Here is a 13,498-nt window from a genome sequence, read left to right as displayed (position 1 = left end):
TTACCAGTAGAGATCTCTATCCCTCCACCTGCATGGCAAGAAAATGAAGCAATCTTCTCCACAACTCGAGCAAATACATTAGGAAAAACTGACAATAAAAGCTCAACTAGCCATTTGTCCCTTTGAAATCTAATATTCTCACTTATTCCTAGGATAAAAGAGGTACAACATGTAAAGTATTCTTAACTTTCAAAATCCCCCAAAAATGAGAAGCAATAGAGGCCAGATCTTCCAAGGATGAAAGAGGACCATAGAAAACCATTCTAGTAACAATCTAGGACATTGTACAAAATGGCTAGTTGGAAGGTATTATTTGGGTTACTTGATCCTGTATAAGTATCCAAAATCTACTCAACGAATAATCAATGTAGGACTAAACACATACTTGCACTCACATAGGTTCTCACATACTCCCTATATTTAAGCCCTAACGTCCTCGTCATGCTAAATGTTTAAATCCATTCAAATTTAATCACAAACACCATGATCAGCCCATAGTCAGCCCCAATGAATTCAGGTAGTAGTATCTTCTAGTCTACATAGGTTATAGGCCAGGTCCACTCTGGCACTATTTTGTAACAACCTAGGAACTCACTCAAAATGGCTAGCCGAAAGGTATTATTTAGGTTTCTTGATCCTGTATAAGTACTCAAAATCTATCCAGCGAATAACCGATGTGGGACTAAACACATATTTGCACGGGTCCTCATATTCCCAATCTTCAGAATATCTTTCTGAAAACACCTAGTTGTAGACATTGGATCTATGTTCTCTGGTGGTCATCGATGGCCCAAGTGCTTCTACCACCATGCACAAAACCAAGCAGTCACAAATGGAGATTGTATTGATTAATCCATGTGTCAGCTATTTGATGTCTATTACGAGGCGGATGTTCACATATGCATGCATGCGTACATGAACATGCAGAGACATGCAACACATTCAAGCCTAATCGAGTTGGTGGTGGGGGAGCTCAAGGCATGGGTTGCTCAGGTTAAACTTGCCACGGTTCTGCTTTTGAGAGAATTTGTTTTAAATAATTCATAGCTTATTCAAAACTACCCAAGTCAGACCAACATACAACTAGTTCAAGCTTGATCCACCCAGTCCAAATGAATGTGAATCTTTCAAAGTGGTTTCGAAACAACCGCCGGCCATCCAGGCAATTAACAGCCATGCAAGCGGTCTTTCCACAACCTCTGGCAATCAGAAATTCAGAACCTTCCTTCTTGCTCGCCTCTTGGCGGAAAAACCGAGCTGCAAGCATCCAAAAACCCTCGCCATGAAGCCGTGCTTAACCTTTCTTGCAGGCGTAGGAGTCCGACAAATCGCTTAGTAACAGATGGCCATAAACATTGGCTAAAAACCTTCGCCGGCCTCCTCTCCCTTTCAACAAAGCCATGGCTTGTCCATTTCTGCATCTCTTCTTCAATCCATCTCCTATATATAACCCAAGTTCCATGAACCCAGCCCCATCACTCTCTAATCACCCACATCCATCCCAATGGGAAACCTAGGCCTCCTCACCCTCCTTCACCTCCTCTTCTTCTTCATTCTCTTCAGCCCTTTTTCTGTAACTGCTCGCAACCATGTCGGATTCATCACCGTCGGCGCCGATGCGTCTGAACTACAAACCTATGTAGTCCATGTACAGCCGCCATTATCGACTGTGTTTGCCACGTCCACCGACCGGGAGATGTGGTACAAGTCCTTCCTGCCGGAGACCCCTGCAAGAATGGTCCACATGTACACCAATGTGGCCAGTGGCTTCGCCGCGAGGCTCACCGAGCAGGAGCTGGAGGACATCAAGAAGAAGCCTGGATTCGTCCATGCCTATCCCGACCGCCTTTATTCCCTTCAGACTACACATACGCCGGAATTCTTAGGCTTGCAGCTCAACAGAGGGGTCTGGAAGGACGCCAACTATGGCGAAGGGGTGATAGTCGGAGTGCTCGACACCGGGATCTTCCCCGACCACCCTTCTTTTAGTGGCGATGGGGTACCGCCGCCGCCTGCCAAATGGAAAGGGCGGTGCGACTTCAACGCCAGCCTTTGCAACAACAAGCTCATCGGTGCGAGGTCATTCATCAGCGGCGCGATGGCCATGAAAGGAAGAGGTACCGCCGCGACACCTCCAGTTGACGATGAGGGGCATGGAACCCACACTGCGAGCACAGCGGCGGGAGCACGCGTGGCGGGTGCTAATGTTCTAGGGAATGCCAAGGGCATCGCCTCCGGGATGGCACCTCTTGCCCACCTCGCCATCTACAAGGTGTGCACCGAGGATGGCTGTGCCGACTCCGACATATTGGCTGCAATGGACGCGGCGGTGGGTGATGGAGCCGACGTGCTCTCGCTCTCCCTCGGAGGAGACTCCGTTCCATTTTACATTGATGGGATCGCAATTGGTGCTTTCGGGGCCATCAAGAATGGAGTATTCGTGAGCTGTGCCGCCGGTAACTCCGGCCCGAATGCAAGCTCTCTCTCAAATGAGGCCCCATGGATCCTTACAGTGGCTGCAAGCACCATGGACAGGAACATAAGGGTGACGGTGAAGCTCGGCAATGGCCAAGAATTCAACGGCGAGTCGCTCTACCAGCCACAGATGTACACCCCCACCTTCTACCCTCTCGTCTACGCCGGTGCCGGCCCAAAGCCTGATGCCGCCTTCTGTGGCAACGGCTCGTTGGATGGCCTGGACGTGAAGGGTAAGATAGTGCTCTGCCAGCGCGGTGGCGACGTCGCGAGGATAGCCAAGGGCATAACCGTGCAGAGTGCCGGCGGCGTCGGCTTGGTTCTCACAAACGGACCTCTTGATGGATACAGTACCCTTGCCGATGCTCACGTCCTTCCGGCGTCCTACGTCGGTTACTCCGACGGAGTCAAGATCAAATCCTACATCGCTGCTTCGTCCAACCCGACTGCGTCGTTCATTTTCAAGGGCACCGTTCTCGGGGTATCGCCGGCTCCGGCGATCACATCGTTCTCGTCAAGAGGACCGAGTCTGGCCAGCCCAGGTATTCTGAAGCCGGACATCACTGGTCCAGGCGTAAGCGTTCTAGCTGCATGGCCTTTCCAGGTCGGGCCGCCGACTTTTATCAGCACCGGTCCGACCTTCAACATAATATCCGGCACCTCCATGTCCACTCCTCATCTCAGCGGCATCGCGGCGCTGGTCAAGGCCGCACATCCAGATTGGTCCCCGGCTGCAATCAAATCGGCGATCATGACGACGGCCGACATACTGGATCATAGTGGGAAGCCGATCGTAAACGAGCAACACCTCCCAGCTAATCTCTTTGCCCTGGGCGCTGGCCATGTCAACCCGGTTAAGGCTGATGACCCGGGGCTAGTCTACGACCTTAGCGCCGGTGACTACATTCCGTACCTCTGTGGCCTGGGCTACACGAGCTCGCAAGTGACAACAATTGCTCGCCAGCACGTCAATTGTTTGCTGATCAAGAACATCACCGAAGCAGAGCTTAACTACCCTTCGATCTCGGTGTCTCTTGGTGCTGCTACGACGTCGATCACCGTGGAACGGACTGTGAAGAATGTTGGGGAGGCGATGTCGGAGTACTCGGCAGACGTTGATGCTCCTTATGGAGTGGCAGTGAGTGTCAGTCCGGCGAAGCTCCAGTTCTCGGAGGTGAACCAGGAGATGAAATTTTATGTGACCTTCTCAGCGAGCAGAAGCGGTGGTGGTGTGAGGTTTTCGCAGGGCTACCTGAATTGGGTCTCGGAGAAGCGAATGGTGAGGAGTCCGATCTCTGTCACCTTCGGTAACTAGGGAATGCAGATTGCAGGCCCCTGGGGAAGTTCCGATGAAGCCAAAGCTCAGGCGTTCGTGCTTGCCCATTTGGTGACGCGCGTGTTTGTTGGTTTTGTTTTGTATTCTCATGCAGTTATTCACTGGCTTTCATGGACGACGAGCCTCTGAACAAATAAGCTTTTGAGGTGTGAGTCAAGTGGCATGCGAAGGAAAAAAGAACTACTTCATTTTGGTAATTGCAATTAAAACTAATTTATTTCTTTTTAACAAAAGTGGTATGTTTTAGCCACAAAGGTGGTAGCCTGGTAGTAAGGGGCGATAATTCCGTCCAAGTTGCCCGGGTTCGAAAGCGGTTATGCCTTCCTTCCACTTGTACCTGGGTGGTGCTAGGTGTGACGTATTCGCCTTCGGATGGGGAGGGTATGAGTAAAACGGTGTCTACCCGCATTGAACATTCTCCTGGTGGAGCGGGGTCCAGCGGGGGCTGCTATGCAGGGGTGGGCTGAGATTCCTTTCTCCCCCCTACCCCTTTCCCTAAGCAAAAAAAAAAGTGGTATCTTTTACCGCAATATTTCCATCTAGATTTAAACTAATTCGCACATTAAGCTCGGTTGGGGAGGCAAACGCATATCACACAATTCGGATGTGGCTTTGGGTGAGGTTAGAGGTAGGTTCACGATTGGACCTAGTTTTTCCTATATTTGGATTCCCAAGGCCAATTGAGAAAATTGAGTAGGGATTAGTTAAGCCATGTAGGTGATCACCCAACAAAGGGCTTAAGGACTTCATATACGTTCAAGTCGGTGTGGCTACATAAAGGGAGGATTGAGCACGTTGACTCTGGGTCAGTCCTCTAAATTCTTCAAGGCCTAATTCCAAAACTTCATTTAGTCTTGACTTCGTTTCATTAAGCTCGGTTAGGGATTAGTTAAATCTAGGCAGAATATTTCCACCTAGATTTAAATGAATTCGCACATTAAGCTTGGTTGGGAAGGCGTTCGGTGAAAGAGGCTGTGCAGTGAAAGAGGCTGAGAAGTGGTGAAAAAGATTTGGGGCTGATGGAGGGGGTTGGTCGGGGTGGGTTAGTCAGGCGACTCCATAAAACAAATACAAGAAAAGACGAATAGATCCTAGATCTATGCGACCATTGAAGTTTCTAGACTGAACTTATTTGGTATTTTTCCAATCCAAAAATGAAATGCTACTTCTTCTGCCTTCTAATAAATTCGGATTGTGTGACATTAAGATTCAATCTGAATTACGAAAAAAAATTATATTATTATTAATTAGATATAATAATAAGATTAATATTATCTTAATTGAAATCTTACTGTATTTTACTATAGTATCTAAGTCCAACAATGCTTATAAATGTCGTCAGATTTTAGCTTTCGCTGATGCTTATAAGAGTAGATAATTAAGCCTTCCGACGCTTATAAGCGTCGGTAATTAAGAGCTTCCAGCGATGCTAAGCAAAGCGTCGACATAACCTTTAATATCCCGACGCTTTTTAATAGCGTCGGAAAGTTCTGCTATGCGAATGAAATTGCCGACGCTTCTATCTAGCATCGGCAATACAAAGTTGATCGAAAATTTTCCAATTTCTTATAGTGTTCTGACGCAGCTTTGGGTGAGGTTCGAGGTAGGTCCATGATTGGACCTAGTTTTTCCTCAATTTGGCTTCCCAAGACCAATTGACAAAATTGAGTAGGGATTAGTTAAGCCATACAGGTGATCACCCAACAAAGGGCTTAAGGACTTTATATATGTTCAGGTCGGTGTGGCTACATAAAGGAAGGATTGAACACGTTGACTCTGGGTCAGTCCTCTAAATTCTTCAAGGTCCAATTCCAAAACTTCATTTAGTCTTGACTTCGTTCCATTAAGGCAAACACAAGGAGTGCCTAATATGGCCTATTAGCAGGCATTTCTTTAAACGCCTTATCAATTCGCAGCACTGCAAGTTAGCAACTGAGACACAATTTTGGATAAATACAGAAAAAGAGGCTTTCAAGTTTCAACAAATAATGACAATAAGTGAATCATTAAGATGTGCATGCAGTAGAAAAGCATTACAAGCTTTTAATCTAAAATCTACGCACCCTGCATTACTACAAAGATTACTTGAAAGTGATCAAGATTGGGCTCTGAAACTTTTAATCGGCGCCCTTGGACGATTCCCACACCATTACTTTCATCCATCCTGAAGATAATTCTGAACCTTTTCTTTTGGTTCACCTTCGTAAACCACAGCTTCGTAGGCTTCACCAGCACCGAATTAAACACCCTTTGGCATGTCGATCTCCGGCCAATACGTGGACCTGGCATCCCCCACATTCGTCACTGTCTGGTTCAACCTAATCGACCTTTGTTTTGGCCGAAGAGACACCATGGTAGAAGGGTAGTTCAGCTCTGCTTCGGTGATGTTGGTCGAACAATCGAGCATGGACTCCCACATAATCGCTACTGAAGTCCCAGCCACAAAAGTAAGCAATGTAATCACTAACCTTGATGTCGTAAACCAGCCCTGGATCCATAGCCTTCGGAGGCTCCGCATGACCGGTGCCCATGGCATAGTAGTCGGCCAAGGGGTGTCTCTCGTCGGCGATATGCTTCCCGTCGCGGTCCCCTACATGAGCCGTCGTCATTATTGCTGATTTGATTGCTGCAGGTAATCAGGATGTGCCTTCTTTTTTTTTTTTTTTTTTTTTTGGTAAATGCGGCAATTTATATAGCTCTAACTAGAGTACATCCTGCCCAGTCACGAGAAAGCAAAGAGTACAAAGGAGAAGGAATATCTCCTGCAGATGTCCATAAAAAGTCTCCGGAGTGCCTAGTGGCAAAGGAGGCGACCCAGTCTGCTGCCCTGTTCGCCTCCCGAAACACATGAGCAGCCAACCCACCCATCTCTTGAACCATCCTGCGAGACTCTCTGATAAGAGGATGGCCGTCCCCATATCTATCCACACCTCGGATCCAGTCAATCACCACAGAAGAGTCCCCCTCGAGATACACTCTCTCGGCTCCAAGGGCCCTCCTCGCAAATGTCAACCCCTCCCATGCAGCCCGAAGCTCTGCCCCAACAACAGTAATCCCAGAAATGCGCCGTCCTCCGGCTGCTACTAGCCTGCCAAAAGAATCTCTGATCACGAATCCGATGCCTCCAGCTACACCATCCATCAACATACCACCATCGAAATTCACTTTGAGATGACCAAGGGGTGGGGGCACCCAAGAAACAAGGGCGAACCTGGGCGCTATAACAGCGGAAAGAGTACCCCAGATATCCCTGGCCATCTCAGAAGAGAACAACGTGGTAGCTACGGTAACCTTCCTCGCCTGCAGTACAGCTCTATCCACCACCATCCTCGGAGTCGACCGCCTTCCCTCAAATATACCAGCATTCCTGTCCAACCAAATGTGGTAAGCGAGGTATGCTCTGAGAATCCCCACCTCCCAGAGTCTGGGGCTCCGCATAGAAACTCTCAGCAAGTGGATCATGTCCTGTGCCGACTCCACCACCTGGGGCAGGGGAGCAGGTGATCTACTCCATATCTCTCTCGCCCTGGGACACTGCAAAAGAACATGATCAATGGTCTCCTCAATCTCCGTACACATCTCACAGAACTGGGTGCTCCGAACTCCTCGCCGAACTAACAAGCTTCTGGTCGGTAGGCATCCCCATGCCACCTTCCATATGAAGAGCGCCACACGCGGGTGAATCCGCATCCTCCAAATCCATCCTCCCTCAATCTGCAAGATGTGCCTTCTTTACAAGGGCCGCTGAGGCGCAGACTTGGCAATAGAGGTGCTGTTAGCTCGTAATATATTTTTTTATCAGCGTCTAGTTTTTTTTTTTTTTTTTGTTAGCATCATTTTATTCAAGTAATTTTAAAAATTACTTAATAACTTCTATCAACCTATAATATTTTTTTTTATTAATATGATCTTATATCAATCTATATTATTTTTTTATATAAAATTTGTACGTATACGTGAATATATATAATCTCTTAGATTTATCGAATGCAATAAAATAGAAAAATAAAATCACCTTTCTTTCTCTCTTTTTCTCTTGTTTTTTTTTAAATATTTAATATGATATTAGAACCATCGATCACCTAATCTGCTGCCACCATCTCTTTCTCATTTGCTATGGTCATCGTTGCTATGTCTAGAAGTTTTGAAGACCCTATTACCGATTTATCGATTTTTGTTTTTTGGTGAATCAACACATGAACATCTTTCTTTTCTTTGTTGGATTTCAAGATTTTTTGTTTTCCTATGGATCCTCTATTTACAAGTGAATCAACATTCGAATATCCCCTATTCTTTGATGGATCTCAAAGCGGGAGGATGAGAAATCTTAAATAGGCAAAACTCCGAGCTTTTGGTATTCTAATAGGCTTGGGACTTAGTTATTTCAATCACGATCAAAATCGGGGAGGAAAAAGACTCCTAGTTGGAGTCCTCTCCGATTCATCACGTGTAGGGCACATAAAGGGCTGGGTTGGCCCCTTTGGGCCAACCCACAGGCCCAAATTGAGTGCGGGCCGGTCAATGGACCAGGCCCTCATATTGAGAAAAGAGTAGAGAGAAGAGAGAGAAAATAAGAGAAAAAGAGAGGGATGGTTTTCTCTCCTCTTCTTCTTCTTTTCTTCTATCTTCTTTTCTTCTTTTTTTTTCTTAGCTAAATAGAAGAGAAAGGGGTGACTAGTGGCTATGACTGCGATGGTCCGGTAAGATGGCGGTGGTGGGCAGCAGAGAGCAGTAGGCGGTGGCAGCCGACCAGCCGAGTCGGTGGAAGAAGACCGAAATAGGGGTGCCCTATTTTGGGGCGACTCCAAAATGAGGGTCAATCGACACCCTGAAGCTAGCATCCAAAGAAACTGGCCCTCTGCCTATGGGTTAAAGTTGGTAACGAATACGAATTATGATATCTTATCAATTACGAAAATAGCCCCATCATCGAATATAATGACTGTGGAACGAATATCTACGAGCAATATTTTGATCCACGATAGGATTAAATGACATGAAGAACGATTTACGAAGTTATTTGCAATATAAATTTGGTACTATATTTATGAAAGATGGATTATTTGTTTATGTATAATTGGCTTTATGACTTGTTTTAATATACTGTACTATGAATACTTTATTTTGTAATATCTGTTATTTTTTTAAATGATATATTGACATAAAAGAACTTATGCTTAATCTGGTAACGTAGAGTAAAATTTACTTGCTGAGCTGTGTCACTCATATACCTCTATTTTTCTTTTTCTCTCTTCATACAAATAGGACCGATAGAAACAAAGGATAATCCAGACTTAAAATTCATACCAGCAAGCTTGGCGATCTATATAGTAGAGCAGAACTTTAGTTTTTCAATTGATTATGAACTTGTAGTTAGTGATTTTTTGAATAGTAAGGATTATGGGCTTGGTATTTATGTTTGAACTTAGATGCTCTGAACCAATATTGATTTTATTTAATGAATGATGAAATCAAACTTTTAATTATTATATTTTGTTTGTGATAGATTTGAAAGCTAAATATAATGTTGGCTTTGTGTTATCATAGGTTGTATCCCTTGGTAGCACGACTATGTCATACTTCGGATCTGAGGTATGACAAATATAGTATTAGAGCAAACTCGGACCATAGCCTATGTGAATTAGGAGATACTATAGTACGGATTATGGAGATTGACCACGTACCGATTGAGGTGCTTTTGATTAGATTTGAATAGATTTAAACCTCTAGCCTGATGAGGATGTTAGGGCTTGAATGGAGGAAAACTTGTGTGGGTGTGTATTTAGTCCATATTGGTTATTCGTCGAGAAGATCTTGGGTACTTATACAGAACCAAGAAATCCAAAATATACCTTTCAGATAGCTTTTTTGAGTGAAGCATGGGTTGTTATAGCAGTTATCTTGGTTTACCACCGCAGGGCAAAGTATGGATATTCTGGTTTATCACTATGAGTCGAAGCACGATTATCTTGGTTTGTCACTGCAGGTCGAAGCAAAGTTATCTTGGTTTGCCGCCTTGGGCTAAAACAAGGATATTCTGGTTTGCTATTGTCGGCCGAAGCGCAGTTAACTTAGATTGCCACTGCGGGCCGAAGCGCAGTTATCTTAGTTTGCCACCGTGGGCTGAAGCACAGATATTTTGGTTTGCCACCATGGGTTGAAGCATAAAATTATAGTTTGCTAGTCATGGGCCAAAACGTGACGTTTAATAGTCCAAATCAAAAAGATAATGGTTGATCGAAAATTGGGATTAAAATAAAAGATTAAAAATACAAAACCATTGTATTATTATATCTTACATATTTTTTGGAATGGGTTATACATTTGATGACTTACATTTATGGATGCATATTTTATTGAGCTATGTTGAATAATCAGTTTGAAGCTTTATGATTTTTGTCTGCATTTTGATGAGGTTTGTAGCGAATTCTTATTTTAAATTTACTATATTGGTGTGTGTGGAATTTTTACTAGGAAGTAAAGATCACACCAGCTCTTTCCTTCTTCTTTCAGAGTCGTAGGATATGTAGTTTCGAATGTGTTAGATGTGGAGTTCAAGCATTAGAGTTATGAGTTAATTAGTTAGTTTATTTTCTGATACCGATGAACATTTGAAGATCTTATAATTAAATCCATTTGAATGTGGTGGATCTATCTAGTTTGATTATTTGATTATTCACTGTTGAGTTATTCGATCTTTGTTCACCTTAGGGCTTGTATGATCTGGCTCATGTGAGGGTAGTTCTAAATACACCCCCCCGATTGCTCAGGACACCCCCCAAAAATTAAAAAAAAATTAAATACTCTCTACACCCCCCCATTTGCTAAGGACACCCCTAAAAAATTGAAAAATCCTAAATTACCCTTCACCCTCCCCACCCCCTCACCTAAATTGCTCTCTACACCCCCCAAACCCCCCCCCCCCCAACCCCGCTCTTCCCCTCCAAAACTCCACTCCAGCCGGCTTCTCCCTTCCCCCCAAAAAACTTCGCCTCAAGAACCTCAAGCACCTCGCCGGCGGCCAAACCCCCTCCGTCTCCCCCTTCTCCCTCGCCCAAAACCCCCCCGTTCCCCCTTCTCCCTCTCGTCGCCGGCATTCTCCCCTTCTCCCTCTCGTCGCCGGCATTCTCCCGGAACCACCTCCCCAGCCATCTCCCGAGCAACGAGCACCTCGCCGGCGCCTCCACGACCACGTCGAGGTAGCTCCCCGCCCCCCCGCCTCCAGTGCTCCGTTCGGCACTGGATCGCCGAACAGAAGGGTTCTGTTCGGCTGAACAGTGCCGAACAGAAGCCCTCTGTTCGGCAACACTCAACCGAACAGAAGCCTTCTGTTCGGCTGCACGGTGCCGAACAGAAGCCTTCTGTTCGGCTGCACGGTGCCGAACAGAATGGTTCTGTCCAGCTCTGAGCAGCCGAACAGAAGCCTTCTGTTCGGCTCTGTGAAGCCGAACAGAAGCCTTCTGTTCGGCACTGTGCAGCCGAACAGAAGGGTTCTGGTGCGTGCCGTGCTGAATTTTGTGCCGAACATTTATGTATGCAATTGAATTATTTTCTTTGATATAGCCTAACATTGAATTTCTATATTTTCAGACATGGATCCCCATCCCGCCAGAGTTAGACCTACGGCGTCAGCTAGGAGACGTCGTGCTAGGATTGCTTCTCCCGAGCCTGCTCATATGCCATCGGACTCTCCTGAGTCAGAGCATGATGATATGCCCGCTAGGGGCGAAGACGATGAGTCCGTTGGACCATGTCCAGGAGGTCCAGAGGATGAGTCCGTCCTGATCAGTTTCAGGACGCATATAGCAGCTTCCATCTGGAGGCAACAGGTATTGTTTATTTGTTATAGCATTATATTTTGTTTATTGATGTTTTATAAAGTAGTAGTAATTATACATTTATATTACAGGAACGAGCTCCACTAAAGTGCATGAACCATACTGCCAAGGTTGGTGAATGGAAGTGGTGGTCTTCAAACCAACCAAATACCAGGTTCAGAGCACTATTGAGGCAGTCGGGCCTCGTAGAGTTAGTACAGTGCTCTTATCGATTCATCGATAAGATTCTGATTTCGGGCTTCGTAGAGAGATGGCAGCCCGAGACGAACACCTTCCATATACCATTTGGCGAGATCACTATCACGTTGGATGATGTATCCGCCATTTTAGGGATTCCTGTCGCAGGTTCCTCAGTATCAGTTTCTCCTGAGAGGATGAGTGATCGGGATGCTGAGGAGCTACTTGTGGAGTTGTTGGGGGTGTCAGCTGGAGACGCGCGTCAGGAGGTACTGTCATCGCGCGGTCAGTCTGTGAGGATGGAGTGGCTGAGGACTCAGTTTCACTCTGTATCTGATAGAGACAGGCAGCAGAGGATAGAGTGTGCAGCACGAGCCTATTTGTTATTTTTGTTAGGCTGCACACTCTTTGCTGATAAGAGTGGGACCAGGGTGCCTATAGCGTATCTGTGTTTACTGCGGGATCTGGATAGGGTGAGCACATATGCCTGGGGTACAGCTGCCTTAGCATATTTGTATCGGCAGTTGGGGATTGCGTCGAGGTCATCAGTGAGACAGATCAGTGGTTATATGACGCTTCTGCAGGCATGGATTTATGAGCATTTTCCAGCACTCAGTCCTCACCCGTCGCTCGAGTATACTGATGCCAGTCCCCGCGTGCACCGCTGGATGCCCGGTACTCCATCCCGTACCACGATGGACCATTTAGTGGTTCTACGTGAGTCATTGGACCTTTTGAGCATCGATGAGGTACGTATCATATTACCATTTGCTTGTGTTTGTCAGTACATTTAATATGCGATATAGTATAAAACTGAAATGGACCTTTTGTTTTACAGGTTATTTGGGATCCCCATCATCGGCTTCGGGGAGATCGCCCATATATACCCGTCGCATTTTTTAGTGGCTCCATCAAGTGCCTTGATATCGTAGAACCCTATCATCCAGAAAGGGTTCTTAGACAGTTTGGTCGTATTCAGACCATCCCTCGAGCGCCACTAGCCCCTACGCGAGCCAACAGAGGTTCCACAGCAGGCTCGTACCGGATACATTACTCCTATATGGATCAGCTTTGGGAGCGGTGGGAGGACCACGTGCTGAGCCAGGCGAGCAGGAGCCACCCAGTTACCCGGCCATCAGACAGCGTACCGGGATACATGGAGTGGTATCTCCGTATCACGCACGTTGCAGTTCAGCCTCCTCATCTGCGCTCGAGTACTCATTCTGGAGCTAGGGGAGGTCATGATGATGCTGACATGCACCGGCGGCGTAATGCAGCTGCACTCGGTATCAGTACCGACATTGTACGGATGGGTCCCTCAGAGGCTACGTCACTAGGTGCCGGGCACCTATATGATGCTATTTCTCAGATGCATCAGGTACTTCTGGGTGATGAGCCTGGCCCGAGTACAGCACCCTCTCATTTGGATCCAGGACCCTCTCATTCGGACGTACAGCAGTACACGCGTCGACGATGGCGTCATAGGGATTGATGATGGAGCCTTTGTAATCTTTGTAAAGCCTTTGATATTAATGAAAAATATATATTTTTGGTACATTTACGTGTAATCTTTGTAAAGCCTGGCCCGTTCTATTTTACATAAATATAACAGTGCACATAACAATCAATCTAACAATGCGAAGACAGATATTTTTTGATTTATATTGATGAT

General features: G+C 46.0%; 1 protein-coding gene across 1 annotated transcript; it reads left to right on the top strand.

Moving 5' to 3' along the window:
• Positions 1–559: 559 nt before the first annotated feature.
• Positions 560–4,044, top strand: LOC103717438 (subtilisin-like protease). The gene has a single exon (XM_008805819.5). It carries the CDS (start codon positions 1,505–1,507, stop codon positions 3,788–3,790), a length of 2,286 nt encoding a protein of 761 aa, XP_008804041.4. The 5' UTR covers positions 560–1,504; the 3' UTR covers positions 3,791–4,044.
• Positions 4,045–13,498: the final 9,454 nt, after the last annotated feature.

The sequence above is a fragment of the Phoenix dactylifera genome, chromosome 3 (genome assembly GCF_051530095.1).
Source record: "Phoenix dactylifera cultivar Ajwa chromosome 3, Ajwa_hap1_PhDact_Kaust_v1.1, whole genome shotgun sequence".
Classification (NCBI taxonomy): domain Eukaryota; kingdom Viridiplantae; phylum Streptophyta; class Magnoliopsida; order Arecales; family Arecaceae; genus Phoenix; species Phoenix dactylifera.
Note: the sequence above shows the minus strand (reverse complement) of the source record. Positions and strands in the feature narration are given on the sequence as shown.

Excerpts from the sequence above, each read along its gene's own strand:
- LOC103717438 (XM_008805819.5), top strand. The coding sequence starts at position 1,505 with ATGGGAAACCTAGGCCTCCTCACCCTCCTTCACCTCCTCTTCTTCTTC.